Raw genomic sequence first — 15,827 nt, 5'->3', positions numbered from 1 at the left:
TTGGCAACCTATCCATCATGCCAGTCCACCTAATATAATTGTGAAGTGCTAAACATTCTGTTCGATAGAACTGAACAGCCATTACCTTTGAAATTCCTTGCCCAATATCTCCCCTTCTGAAATACTCTCTCTTATGAAATGTTCTAGTTCAAACAGCACTTCTTACATGGAGCCTACCTCACCCCTCAATTTAGTCTCTGAGATAAAGATGAGCCTTTCCTCCTTGGAATTCAAGAATCAGAATTCTAGGGCTGGACAAGACCATGCGATTAGTATTGTGTTCTCATTTGGCAAATGAGAAAAGTTAGTCTAAAACAGGTTAAGTTGAGAAAGTAAGCTAGAAGTAGCATCTAGTGCTCTTAACCATTCTACCTCTTTGCTTCTCCCTAGAGTTGCTCCCAGGTGTATGGATGGTATCTATATTGGTCTATATTTGAGTTAACTGTATTCCTGTAATCCCGATATAATCTTTTTTAAAAAATTTAAGATAAAAAATATATTTCTGAATTTTCCAAGGCCTTGCATGCTCTGAATATAGGAATATAACAGAGTGCTTTGAATACCCAACCCAGTGATGTAAAAATGACTAGATGAATGAATGAATGAGATTAATGTAACTAGCTTATTAGTATTTATTAGTCAAAACATTTAAAGGGTGTTATATCTGGATATGGAGCCCTGGAGATGCAGTGGTTAAGAGCTTGGCTGCTAACCAGAAGTAACCAGAAGGTTGGCAGTTCAAATCTACCAGCCGATCCTTGGAAATTCTATGGGACAGTTCTATTCTGTCCTATAGGGTCTCTGTGAGTTGGAATCAACTTGATGGCAATGGGTTTGGGATTTTTTTTTTTTTTTCTAATTTCTGGATATAGGAAGAAAATAATCAAAAGAGCTGAATATAAGGAAAAGTTTGGGATTAAGTAAATCTGAGATGTTTACTTTGGAATTGGGGGTTGTTTTGCCTTAAAATCAGCTCTGACTATGAAATTCATGATTCAAGCAAGCCCTTTGCATCAGTGCATTTTTTGATAGGATTTGCAACATTGGCACTCATTTGGTCCAGAGAGAAGTTTTATTTTTACTAAGATAAAGGAACTTTATCTTGGAAAACATCTAGTATATTATTGGAGAATTTACTATACAAAAGTACATTCATATTTAAGATTTCATTACAGCAGACAACAAAAAATCATAGAAAGAATTGTCTTTTCCCAAGAGCTCCAAGCCATTCATTCCTTCAGCAGAGAGGGAGGTTTATTAACTCTTTTCAGTCCCTAGGGAACTGAAGTAATTTGTTCCCATGGGGCGAGGTCACTAGGCAGAATTGGCCTGAATAAACTGAAAAGAATAGATTAAGGTTTCAGGCTGCATAAAAGGAGAAGTCCAAGAAAGGAACTATCTTAGTGACTTAATACCAGACACTGCTTCTTCTCACAAACTTTTTTCAAAATGCCATCCAATAGAATTTCCCAAATTTAGCACTTATTCAGATCTCACAGTTCTTGTAGAAACTCTCTGTCTGGTTCATGGTCTTTTTAGAAAAAATCTATTCAATGCTTAAATGAGGGACTGATAATTAAATATTCAAATTAAGGTTAGGAATGTTAATATAAGCATACATGTCTTCTGTCTGAATAAACTATTTTTGAAATATTTTGAAATTAATACTACTCCTGGATTCTAATGCTTTTCTAGCAGAAATACAGAAAAAATGTGTGAATAAAAATCAAAAGAAAGCAAACTAGGGACCTTTTTGAGCAGGGAGTAGAGTAATAATACCTTTTTCATATTTCAAGATTACATTTGTATTGAAGGGTTTAATTAAGGTAATTATTTTGGAAAGATATATCAATTATCCAAATAAAAATTTGAATATCTTCTCCCCCTCAAAAATAAAAACTCTCCTTCTTGAACAACAGTTCTATTTTTTTCTATGTTTTCACTACGATATCTTTTTAAGATCTTAAGAAGTTAGTTGTGTGTGCCATCAAGTTGATCCTGATTCATAGCGACCCTATATGACACAGAAGAACTGTCCCATAGGATTTCCTAGGCTGTAATCTTTATGGGTTGAATCTTTATGAGAGCGGATCACCAGTCTTTTCTCCCACGGAGCCAAGTGGGTGATTCTGAACCACTGAACTTCCATTAGCAAGTGAGCGAGCACTTTAACCATTGTGCCACCAGGGCTCCTTTAAGAAGTTAGTTAGGCATCACTTATTCTAAGAAGTGAGTTTATGCATTAGGTCCTATCTCACTACTCATAATAAGATACTCATGATAAGATGTTTTTATTTCTACAGGGGTGTTCTATTCTGTATAATTCAAAGAAGTGGGTACTTTTATATTATTTTTTCCCATTTTAAAAAACAAATTGCTTGTGCTCATTCAACTCTTCTTAATATATATGTTTTTGCGTTATTACATTTCCAAAATAACCACTATAAACTTACACTTAATAAAAAATTAGAATGGTCACACAATCAATACCAGTCTTACAAAGCCTGGAGTATTGCCCCTTAGCATCTGTTCACACACATCGACAAGGCAAGGAATCAACTGCTGGTACCAGGAGGGCAATTTTCAGGACCCAGACCAACGTGCTAAAAAGGTAAATGTCATATGCCCCAAACGGTATCATCAGATTGACAAGTTAGAATTTTTACAGTCATTCTAAACAAGGGGGTTTCCCACCCTCGCCAATAACATCAAACAATCTCCCATAAATGGATAACTCAATCTATACATAACTGAATCAATTCCAGTAAAACTTAATAAGGAAATGAACCATAGGAACTAAAGTCCACAGAGAGTAAATTCACAAAGGTATGTTTTCAAAGAAAATTTAAGACCTTTAAAAAATGGGATTAGAATGTCAACACTGTATTATCCCTACTATGGTATAATAATCTCTCTCCCACTCCCTCCCTCACCCCACTACACATAAGTCACAGTGAAAGGATTAAAGGTAGCAAAAGGGGTAATACAGTACCCATAATAAAGGGCTGAGGGGAGGAAACAGCGCTCCACCCCATCCAAGTTGGAGCAAGATTATCCTATATGAAATAGAAATATATAGTTTGTTATTAGTTAGAAATCTGGTATGACAACATTTGGTGTTACTTTTTGTATATGATGCTCTCTGTCTATTTCCCTATCAATGAAGACTTGAGTTCTTTTGAAATAGACGATATTTAAGATTTCCTAGATTAGGAAATTAAAAATACACATTTAAATACATAGTGTATTTTATTCTACGTAGTCACGACATCAGTTCACTCAGTTCAGGTTTTACAAGTTGAAAAATTTGGACTGGAAATTTGAAATACAATAAATGTTTCAAAGCTGTCAGCCAAAAATGTGCATAAAACATGCAAAAACACAAAGTGCAACTTAACGGTAATCTATTTATTACTTTCTAACTTCCTATCAAGCACTGTACAACATGCTTTTTTTGGTTAAGGTGCATAAAAGCACATGCTTTGAAAAAGTGACATAATAACAAAAATAAAATGAGTGCCTGATTTTTGCTTTAACACAGCTATTGCAATTTAATGCTGCTAGGGAAAAGAAATGAGAGTTTCTGAATATGTTCAAATCGCAATTGCCAATTATAGTCAACATTATCATATCCATCCTCACCATCATAAAACTACAATAATATCTTTACAAAGTTAAAAAATCCAAACCTAGGGAAAAAAAAATAGAACCAATCATAAGGTTATTTTGTCTCTACCATGCCAAACAGATTTAGAAGTGACCAGTGCTCTGTCTATGCTGCCATTATGAGGCAAGGAGGCATATTCATAAATGTGATGCTTAAAATAATTAGTTTCAGCATCAACCAGCATCTGTAAGGAGTTTATGTTTTTAAAACTCCAGGTTTCAAAAACTCACCTCTCCTCGTAATATAAAAAGCATCATTGATTAATAATTAGGGATAAGGTTATTTCTGTAAAAATTACAATTAGACCCACAAGGTCAACTTTTTTATGGAAACGAACTGTTATATAGGGGGATATCGGGCTATTTAACTCATGATTTAATAAACTTCCAAAAGGCCAAATTTATATTGTTTGTAAGAGCTTCAAGCAGTCCTGGGGGGGAAGTGGTTAAGCACTAAGCTGCTAACCTAAAGACTGGTGGTTTGAATCCCCCTGACGCTCCCTGGCTTCAAATATTTAGCCTTGTTCAGATTTCAGAAGCCTTTTAAAATGCACTGTCTTCATTCAGGCAACATGATTTCAAATAGAATATATGAAAATAATATCTATCTTCAGAACTGAAACTGCCAGTCTCAAAAAACAAACGAACAACAAAAAAAACCCCAAAGGTAACGTTTTAATTGGAAACGTAAGTTTCCAATTAACTTAAGTTTCAGATACCTCTGGAAAGAATTTCCAATAAAATTATAGTGAAAATGTGAGGATTTCTTTGAGAAATAAAATCAGACTGTTTATATTTCTTGTCTTAAATTGTTTCTCATAAGGGAAATATTTTCATATATGTTAAGGAAACTGAAGACAAGTCTTATGTTCTTCAATAGTGGCATTTATGATGAATTTTATTTTAGAAGAAAATATCAGATTAATGTTATGAGTGACCTAGAAATTGCAAAGGAAAATCTACAATATAGCTTAATTTCCATAAACATAACTACACCTTAATTAGCAAAAGACCAATGTTGTCTACTGGAATCATACTTCACTGAGCAACTTTGTTTAGGTGAAAGTTTGATTTTCTTAAAACAGAATGAATTTTTTATACTGTATATCTTATATAAGTTATTGTTTCATACTTTTAAAAAAGTTTTAGAAAATAACAAGGAAATAATGGAAATATTTATAGTCTGTTATGAATCACAGGCAATGATTTAATGTGTCCTTAAAAGGAAGAATATAAAATTCTGATTTGTATATAATCTCGTTAGTGTTATTACTGTATATATGTTAAGGAGACTAATGCAGTCACAAATTGAGGCTATATAAAATAAAACTTTTTAAAAAGTTTAAAATTCAGTCAACATTTTATATCTCCTTTGAATATATTCAAATAACACAAACTTCAGCATTATAAAGAATCCTTGAATATATTCAAATAAATCAAAATTTGGCATTGTACAGACAAAAATTTTGACAACTCCTTTTATTTTTTTTTTTTCTTTTACACTTAGGCAGACATGTAATTCATATTATTTTCAATAAAACTCATTAAGTACAGTTAGGTCATCACATATAAGTACATAACTTAGAATTCACTTTCACTGATTATTATTTTATCATTACACACAGTACTTTACTAGTGCACCTGCTTTTTGTATACAGATTTGTAAGGAAACTCCCAAGAAGGATTAGGAAATCAAGTCATTTTAATAAGCACAGCAGGGATAAATGATATAATATCATTTCAAGGGAGGAGGGGGCCTATGTTCTCTTGCATATCTCCTAGAAGTAAATATGCAACAGATAAAAGAATAAAGTAGCAATTTTGCAAGGATCTGCCATTCCTTTTGCATGCATGGATTTTATATTTTAAAAATTTAATTTAATTTTGGCTATATGCAATATTACAAGTTCTTTCATTTTTTCTTACCCTCATCCCTTCAAACCGTGATAAGGCTCTTAGAGGCCTCAGAGCTCTTAGTGTCCTGAGAGATTTGATGGCACCAAGTTCTGAGTAGCCCAAGGCATTTGCTGTTAAACTGACCAATGAAACCTGCACAAAACAATAAAGAGGAATTTTTGTCATTCAATTTGTAGTCATTATGTAATATACCGTGGAGTCCTTGGGTGGAGAAAACTGTTAAACACTGGGCTACTAACTAAAAGGTTGGCCACTGGAACCCACCCAGAGGTGCCTCAGAATAAAGATTTGGCGATCTGCTTCCGAAAGGTCACAGCCATGAAAACGCTATGGAGGGCAGCTCTACTCCGAAATACACGGGATCACCATCAGCTGGAACTGACTCAATGGCAGCTGGTATGTAATATAACAAATAAAATCTTTGCTTGTGATAACTCAGAAGATGAATGGTTAGACATTTTCAGGAAACCATTTATAAATCTAAGAAAACATTTTCAGTTTGAAATAAACCAAGTAGTTTTTAAGACATTAATTAAAAGGTAGATGGATAAAAAATTTGAAATATCATGTAATATACCACTTATCCACTAATACATTAGTGGGAAACCCTGGTGGCACAGTGGTTAAGAGCTTCAACGGCTAACCAAAAGGTCAGCAGTTCAAAACCACCAGGTGCTCCTTGGAAACCCCATGGTGCAGTTTTACTTTGTCCTACAGGGTTGTCGTGAGTTGGAATAGACTCGACGCCAAGGGGTTTGGACTTTTTCTTTTTTAAAAATATACTAGTGGAGCAATTAGTTAGAAAGATGAAACCAAAAAATTAATAACAGGAAGGAAGAAATCCAGGTGGAAGAAAACGCCATTGGTTATCTTTTTTTTTACTTTATATTAAGTTGCTGTTGAATTTAAGGCTTTGCCATATGGCTAGTTTATGAAATGCAAAAAACTTCCAGTAAACCTGAAAAAGCAAAAAATCTTTATCCTGAATCTGTATATTCAGCATTATAAATGATAGTCTCAGAAATTGATGTGCTGAATTAATTTGAAAGCTAATATATTATCTTTCAAGTTGTTTAAAGTTTATTTCTATATAAATAACTTAAAATGTAATTCTATCATAAAACTTCCTCAAATTTTTGTATACTAATTTATAGCTTCTGCCCCAGAATCCAGCCCAAAATGGCATGTCAACAAATATTTACCAAATAAATTAATGACCGGATTTTTTTAATTTGTATGAAATACATATGACTGAGGAAAAAATATATTAGGTATCTCATTCTCTAAATGCAGAATTTGTCAAAACTCTATATCCAAGCAGGGTTACAATTTCTTTGGTTTGAAAGTGACTAGTATTGGGTAGGAAATCCTGGTGGCAGTGGTTGAGAGCTTGGCTGCTAAGCAAAAGGTCGGCAGTTCAAATCCACCAGTCGCTCCTTGGAAACCCTGTGGGAAAGTTCTGCTGTGTCCTGTAAGGTCATTATGAGTTGGAATTGACTTGATAGCAATGATTTTTTTTTTTTTTTGTAGTATCGGACATTTTCACATACACTATACATCTTGTAATCTTGTAAAATTTTCTATTTTGAAGTGCATTTAAGTTACTTTAAATTTTACATATTTTTTACATTATTTGTGGTGTGTTATAATTGCTTTTTTCTCTTTTAGACCACTGTATTAACCCTCATAAAATAATTAAAACAAAACATTGAAAAATAAAAGTATTATTGGAAAACTATAAAATTATCTACAGAATTATTTTCATTAAAAGTTTTAGAAATGGCTATTAAAAAACCGCATTTGAAAATAAATTCCTTTTTCCAATAAAAAGCTCAGATGTGTAATAAGCATAACTGCTGTTGTTAGTTACTGTTGAATTGATTCCAACTCATGGTGACTCCATGTGTGTAGAGTAGAACTGTTTCACAGGGTTTTCAAGGCTCTAATCTTTTGCACTGGGTTTTCTGGGTTTAACCTTTGGGAGGCAGATCACCAGGCCTATCTTCTGAGTTGCCTCTGGGTGAGTTCGAATTGCTAATCTTTCAGTTAAAGTTGAGCGCTAACTCTGCACCACTCAGGGACGTCAATATGCGCAAAGCTCAAAAGTTTTAAAAGGGTTAAGTTATATTTAGATTTAAAATCTACTGTAAAAAATCACGAGGAATTGAAATATTATATAAGTTCCGATACATGAAACCTCATACTTTTTTATGATAATGATGAAGAAATTATTCTTTCAAAGTTTTCTCATCCATTCATTTCATGGTAACAATATTAAGCCTCTCAAATAGCTTCAGCTTTGCCTTTGTTCAGAATCACAGAGTTATAAAATATGTGTCACTGTTAGCGCTAGGAATATTTTCCATAAGAAACTGCATAGTCCTGCTGTATTATTAAACTTTTAGAATAGAACTGTTATCTATACATTTCTGATATTCTGGACATATTTTTTCCAAAGTTGAAGGCATGCCAGATTGATAACATGAAACACGATGTTTAACTTTAATAAGCCTTAAGGACCCACTTTAGGGCAAATGAAGTGTTAGCCACTGGGTTACAAATTCTATGGATGGCTATTTGGTATGCAGGCCGTCCCTGGGTTAGGAATGAGAAATCCATTCCTGAGTATGTCTTTACGTCGGAACAGGTGCATATGGTTCTTATTTTGCCTTACTATAGTACAAGAGGAAACCCTGGTGGCATAGTGGTTAAGTGCTACCGCTGCTAACCAAAGGGTCGGCAGGTTGAATCTGCCAGGCGCTCCTTGGAAACTCTATGGGGCAGTTCTACTCTGGCCTATAGGGTTGCTATGAGTCAGAATTGGCTCGAAGGCACTGGGTTTCATTTTTTTTTTGGTTAGTGCAAGAAGGAGCCCTGGTGGCGCAGTGGTTAAGAGCTCAGGCTGCTAACTAAAAGGTCAGCAGTTTGAAACTACCAACTGCTCCTTGGAAATCCTATGGGCAGTTCTACTCTGTCCTATAGGGTCGCTATGAGTCAATCGACTGGACAGCAACAGGTTTGGTTGGGTTCGTGTTTATTCCAAGAAAAACTCGAAGCTTTTTCAATGATTAGAAAATTGCACGTGCAGCAGCTAAAGGTGATTGTGATGAAGAACTTGTTGAAAGTAGGGGCTGGTTGAATCATTTCAAGGTGAGGGAAAATGTTTTTAAAGGGCAAGTTCGAGTTGTCTGTAAGCTGGAAATCGTAACTCAGGGTCTTACTGTATTATGGGCTTGCTATATCGATGGCACTAATTTTTATTTTTTTTTTTTATAATCCTAGTCTATAGTCTAGGTAAACCCCACACTACTGCAAGACATAGAGATGTCTTTCTTTTTACTCTGATACACCTTGCTTCCTATAATGGAGTTAAAACCAGTCCTAGTTGCTGAATAGTCAATTTTGACTCACGGCAACCCTATGTATGTTAGAGTAGAACTGTGCTCCATAGAGTTTTCAATGGCTGATTTTTGAAAAGTAGATCACCAGGGCTTTCTTTCAAGTTGTCTCTGGGTGGACTCGAACCTCCAACTTTTGATTAGCTGCCAAACCCATTAACTGTTTTCACTATCCGGGGATTCCATAATGGAGTTATTTATCCTTTAAAATGTTTTAGTAGATCAAATAGAATTTTTTTAAATGACAATAGACCACCCCCCTTCCCTAGTATCACTGCTTATTGAGAGCCTTCAGTAGTGTATTATTATCACCATTTTCACAGGGTGAGGGCCAAATAACTTACTCAGTGGCATACAACCAATAAATGGTAGGGTTGGGATTCAAATATGGATCTGATTGCCAAACCCAGCTGTTATACTGGTTATCTAATTTAAGCAACATACCCTTCAAGTTCCCTGTTTTATCATTTCTCTTAGAAGTTGCGGCTGTTTGTTTTTAAACTTTTTATTCTAGATAACCTGCCATAAATCCCTTCCCCCCAACCTTATTTTAAATCAGTACTAATGTAGCCCATTTCTTCCAAAACCTACACTATGACTCAGTGAGTGAATTTAGTGTCTATCAAGTGGTATGCCCGTGAAAACAACCTAGTGGTTAGAGATTCACTATTTTAGAATTGGCATAGAAACAAGACGAACTACATTGAATGGAATACAAAGATATGGAGGATACCTACATCAACAATTAAGAAGTCGAGCCAACACCAAGCATTGGTGAAATACGTTTGATAGCCATATGCTACCCATTTTAGAAGCATTTCCAGAATGAAAATATAAGTGAAAACCTTGTCAGCATATTCCAACATAGTCTTAATTGTCTTTCGCTGATCAATATATATGTCTTCAAATGCCTATAAAGAAAAAATTACACGTTTCAGTTTTCAAATGCTATTACAGTCTACAAGCTATATTTTCTTACGTATCCATCTACAGTGAAACCTATGAGAGCAGGAACTTGGCAATGCTGCCTTGTTTTTCTGCGTCTCACAAGTTTTCCTCTTTGATAGGGTGTCTTCCACTTTTCCTATCTCTCTCTGTTAAGACTCTTACTTCATAAATACCCAGTGTGTTTTCCTTCTCTAACAGGTTTCCTCTTTTCACAGGTTCTGGCTTTTGCAGGTTTTACTGCAGCTACCTATCTAATTTCATTGGAATTAGATCCTCTTAAAGATCTTTTAATTATTAATGACTAAACTGCAAGAAGAAAGGAGCATAATTCCAATGAATTAATTTTGACTCGCTCAAGAAATAGTTCTTGATGTCAAATCTTATGTTGCCACCCTAATTTGAAGTTATTTGTTCCTTTGTTTCATTTCTTTTGCTTTCTTCTGTTGGTTTTTTTGGCTACAGAAGAGAGCATAAAGAAATAAAAAGTGAATGCCCGTATTTCATAAAGCAAAAACTGCAACTGATCATCGCATTGCCCAATTTTGCTAAATATTTAGGTTCATCTGCCTCTTTCTTGTTTCTTTACTTGGTTCATAGCTTACATTTCTCCTTCTTTACTTGGTTCATAGCTTACATTTCTCCACAGAGATATGGCGTGATAGCAATGGTTAAATAAAATTACTTCTCATCTAGTCCATAATATGCATTCTTCTAATATTAAGCTCTCTCTGATATTTTACATCTAAGTATACATTCCTTTCAATAGTGAAAATGCATTTCTTGTCTCAAGTGACTTGTAGAGAAAATTTATTTCATCAGAGAAATACCTAGGAAGACATCAGCCTGTGTTAGAATTATAAACTTAAGTGAAAGAAACTTGTGGGTAATTGTGTTTCAAAGTAAGCAAATTCTTCCTCCTTCCCTTCCTTCCATCCTTCTGTCTGTCTGTCTATCTACCTATCTACCTACCTATCATCCATCTATCTATCTAATCATCTATCTATGTACCTATCTATCATCTATCTAATTGCTAAAGTATTCTATTTCTTAGTATTTTTAGAAATGCTGTCTATGTCTTATACTTTATATTTTTATAAATGATTTTTCCTATAAATATAAATTGATTCTGCTGAAATGAACACCTTCTTATAAAGAGAAACCAGTCCTTAAATGAATCACGTAGGCATTGTTGCCCAATATTTATAGTTACCAACATTCATTGTTTCCTGAGCCAGCAAGAGAATAATGAACACAATAAGAAAGAGACAGAAAAATGATCCCCCAGGACTAAGTGACTGTCTCAATGAGATAATAATTCAGAAACAAAATTTAGCAAAACTCAGAACATACATATTCCCAATCACAGAACTTCCATTAACTACCATGTGGTTGCCATGCTTATTTTCTTATTACATATGAGTAACTGAACATTCATATTCTTTGGGTTATAATGAATAAGGTGAAAGGCCAAATTTTACAGGCTACTTAATAATAAAAAAAGAAACCAAACCTATTGCTGTCAAGTCGATTCCAACTGATAGTGACCCTATAGGACAGAGTAGAACTGCCCCATTGAGTTTCCAAGGAGTGCCTGGTAGATTTGAACTGCCGACCCTTTGGTTAGCAGATGCAGCTCTTAACCACTACGCCACCAGGGTTTCCACTAATAAGCAAGCATTAATGAACAGCTTTTTAGAAATATACATATGTATAATAAAAGTAAATCCAGAAATGTATACTTACACATTTTATATATTAAGTCTATAGTATGGAAGATATGAGGTAGAATAATTAAAAACTCATTGGATACTAGGACAGTGCAGTAGAAATGATTAATAGGTCACCAGTATTATAAGATTTTAAAAATCGATATTGTAGCATTTTTGCTTAATATTCACTCACCAGAGCTCCACTACTAAGGAGAATCATGAAAACAATGAAGGTCTCAAACCAGTTATGTTCAACAATTCGGAAACATGTTCTTCTCAGGTTCCACCATTGTTTTCCTCTCCCTTCTTCCACACTGATTTGACAACATTTGAATCTTTGCACACAGCCTGCAAGAATGATATTTTTATAGGAGTAGATAAAATTACTTCTACTGCTTCAGTAATATCCTTTGGCATGTCCCTGATTTGTCTTTTTATTACTACGGGTGTCTCTACCTTGCTAGGATAGGGGATATAAGCCTGGAATAGTAAGGACACAATTCATTAACTGTATGAAGTTTTGAAAATTATTCAACTTCTTTAAATGGTTCCCTGATACTAATACCTACTTTTTCTACTTCACAGTGTTGTTGTCCAAGAAAGAACTTTGTAAAGAGTAAAGCACAAATAAATGTAAAGTATTTTTGTCCTGTATTATATCATCCTATTGCACTCAGCTGAATTCACTCCTGTTAAGGTCTTTGAAATCCGAATTAATACTAATAAACAGAAAACTTTCTTTTAAAAGAGGATATAGAATCTCCCACCCATGTTGGATTTGTTACTGTTCAGGTTTTCTTGGGGTGTTCCTAAAAGAGACTAAGTCATTTCCAAAATTAATTCAGCGCACTAAAATGGGATTTTCCTGGCCCTGTTCTTGTTTGTCATTGACTTCCTCATACTGCTTTCATGCACTCTGACATCATAATTACACCAACAAGTATTTGTGAGTACCATTGTAAGCACCATAGAGGATAAAAAGTATTAATAATGATAATGTAGAGAACATGTACATTACAACTAGGGACTTTACATTCTGGTTTTCAAAATATATATATAAGAACAGGAAAGTGGGTCCTCCACACCCTCAACCTATCCTCAAAAGGGAAAAAAAAAAAAAAAAAAGCAGGCATGCTGGAAGAAAAGAGGAGGAAGAAAAAGGGAAGGAAGGGAAAGAGGGAAGAAGAAAGGCAAGGAAGGAGGAAAAGGAAGAGGAAACAAGGAAGACAGTAAATATACATATAACAATTCAAAGGTGAAAGAGTTTTCATAAATTTGCCATGCCATCGGCAACTAACGACAACAATGTATGACTAATTATTAAATGAATTATATGAATGTATTTGTTACAGGTGTTCAGAGGAATAAGCTCTTTTACGCTATCGTCAGTTGAAGGTAGTTTTGAGAAGGACTTTGAATGTGTATGATTTAAGCCTATGAGGAAAAGACCACAAAACAGATAATTTGCAAATACATTCGTATCTACAAAACTCAAATCCCCAAGAAAATCAAATCATGAGAAATTCCAGTCATGGGAAAACCTATCTCTTCCATCTGTTGCCCATGTTGCGTCAGTCTTGACTAGACACTGTTAAGGCATCAGGCGTCAAGGTCAGTGCTTATTTCCTGTTCCATCCAACAAGTACTGGAAAAAGATATTTTTACTTTAAAAAAAAGGGTTTAGCATTTGTAATTCATTTAGTTTTAGTAGTTATTTTTAAGGCAAATTCTGTGCATGAGAGACTATTCTGAGTAGCTTATCATATGCCAACTTATTGTGAAATCACTAATTTTTCAAAATTCTAAGTTTATATATTAAAAATTATTTTTAAAAATTATGTCAGTTTTGATTACCTTAAAACAATTTTCTCCTCATTGTTCATGATCCCTTCCATGTGACAGGCAAAGATAATGAAAAAATAACCTAGATTTGAAATTCTTTTTGTCTGTTAACATCTTAGGGGTAATGGAAATAGATCTACTACAAAGTTCTGCTCTGTTCTGGGGTGATCCATGCTGAGTGATCAGTGGTTTAAAAATATGCACAAATGGAAAATTAACCTAAGGTCATTTTCTTTACCTTCAGTGAAACAGGCTTCAGGCTCAAGGGTTTCTTCAGGTTCCACTACAGGCTGTTCTTCTGCAGGCGCACCGATGTCTACGGTGCTGCCTTCCGACGAGCTACTGCTTTCATTAAGTTTCTGTACAGGAGATGGACATAAAAAGGAAATCACTGCTATTTCGGTAGCTAAGAAGTGGCCTAATAAGAAAGAATTCGTACCATGAACTTATTTTGAATTCTTCTTGAAGTAAAGAGATTTTTAAGTGTGAAACAAAAGAAGAATTGAAGAGGAAATGAGGAAATCATTGTCTATGTTAACTTCTTCACCATAATTGACCAAAAAATCAGATGGTTGTGTTATGAAGTTAAAAATGTCTATCAGCAACATATACTAAGCGAACCATTGTCCTGTGAATTACGGAAGCATGAGAGAGAGGGAGAGAGCAAGGCAGAGAAAAAGAAAGAGGGGATCCCTAGAATCCTACCTTAGAAGAAAATAATGTCCTTAGTTTATTCTGCATTTTAATGTTTGGTTTTATATATTTATTTAACAATCTCTTACTTCTAAGCAAACACTACTTGTTATTTTCACTCACATGACTGATTTTCATGGTTAGGGTGTTCAGAAGTATTTATTATAAATGTGTTGGTGTACGTATATCCCTTGCGTACCTTGGGGAGAAATTGTTACAAAAACGCAATAGGTGAAAATACATCAATAAACAAAGGACCTCAGATACATTAAATTAACTCTTTCAATTTCCGGCTAATACTTTAGATCCTAAAGTATTATTAAAAAAAAAAAAAAAAAAGTATTATAAGCTGAGATAAATAATGTGTAGGAAAATTCAGTTTCCCTGACAAACAGTGGTTATATTAATGTGCTATATGAAGAACGAAAGAAGAAATCTAGTTAAAATGATACTTTCTTTTGTATTTTTACAGTATTATTGAGACACATATTTCTTTTCCTAGAGTTTAAAACATATGTGGCAGACGTAATAGAATTATTGATATGCCCACTGAATGTTCTCCCTGAAAATCAGCATACCCAGTGCCATCGAGTCGATTCTGACTCATAACGACCCTATAGGACAGAGTAGAACTGCCCCGTAGAGTTTCCAAGGAGCGCCTGGCAGATTCGAACTACTGACCCTTTGGAAATCAGCATAGGTTTTTAAATTTTTGGCAATTCATTCATTCATTAATTTTAAAGTAATATTTATTGAATACCACCTATGTACTAAATTTTGAGTATTGGTGAATAAAACATCTGTGGTCCTTGCCTTCATGGGGCTTTCAAATCTAGTACAGTGTTTCTCAAACTTTAGGCTTATGTAGATCATCCAACAGGTATTTAAAAACACACACTAACCAAAAATTAAGCCTGTTATTACAATATTTTAAATAATAAAAAAAAACATTAAAATTACTAATGAGAATTTCATATTTATAAGAAAGCTGATTTGGGAGGGAAAATTTTACCAAATTATTTGTTCAAAGAAGGATAGCTCATAGGTCTGGGTGCATATTCAGTTGCTTTCTTCTTTTATTTTTCATTTCTTGTAAAATAGAAATATTTTAACTCACAGTTTCAAGTCATCGGGACCTTTAACGATACAGCAGCTCTGTCATATTTCTGAATACATTAGAGATGATTACAGAAATTACATAAGTGATTTCTCACTGAAGACTAATTTCAACAGTCCAACGAATATTTCACTGGCCTGCATAACACACTTTTACAGAGTGGCTGCACCAATGAGCTCAAACACAGCACCAACTGTGAGGATAGTGCAGGACCAGGCAGTGTTTCCTCCAGTTCTACACAGGGTCGCTATGAGTCAGAACCAACTCAACGGTACCTAACGACAGCAACAACCACACTCAAAAGCTGGAAGGTTCAATGTTCAACATGGGATAGAGGAGCAAATAGAATTTTAATCTACTTTTTGGTTGCATTCAGCTCTGAAAATCTTTATGTTCTACTCCAGCATTTGTACTGAATTAAAAACATGTCCAGTAAGAAGTCACTGGCTTCTTCCTCCGACAAATAAAGACAACCACCAAATGTTGAGCTTGAGTCACATCTCAACCACACCATTCATAAAACAATCTGTTCTTCTG

General features: G+C 34.5%; 1 protein-coding gene across 1 annotated transcript in view; it reads right to left on the bottom strand.

Annotated features, from left to right (window-relative positions):
- SCN1A (sodium voltage-gated channel alpha subunit 1) overlaps nt 1-15,827 on the bottom strand; it is a 94,645-nt gene that overhangs the window by 16,018 nt on the left and 62,800 nt on the right. Inside the window, exons 17-20 of the mRNA XM_064287043.1 lie at nt 13,719-13,839; nt 11,832-11,986; nt 9,719-9,892; nt 5,593-5,715 (exon numbers count right to left, since the gene is read on the bottom strand). Coding sequence (XP_064143113.1) covers nt 5,593-5,715; nt 9,719-9,892; nt 11,832-11,986; nt 13,719-13,839 — 573 coding nt within the window. The remainder of the gene's footprint in view (nt 1-5,592; nt 5,716-9,718; nt 9,893-11,831; nt 11,987-13,718; nt 13,840-15,827) is intronic.

The sequence above is a fragment of the Loxodonta africana genome, chromosome 6, assembly GCF_030014295.1.
Source record: "Loxodonta africana isolate mLoxAfr1 chromosome 6, mLoxAfr1.hap2, whole genome shotgun sequence".
NCBI lineage: Eukaryota > Metazoa > Chordata > Mammalia > Proboscidea > Elephantidae > Loxodonta > Loxodonta africana.
The sequence above is the reverse complement of the archived record's forward strand: the minus strand, read 5'-3'. Positions and strand labels throughout refer to the sequence as shown.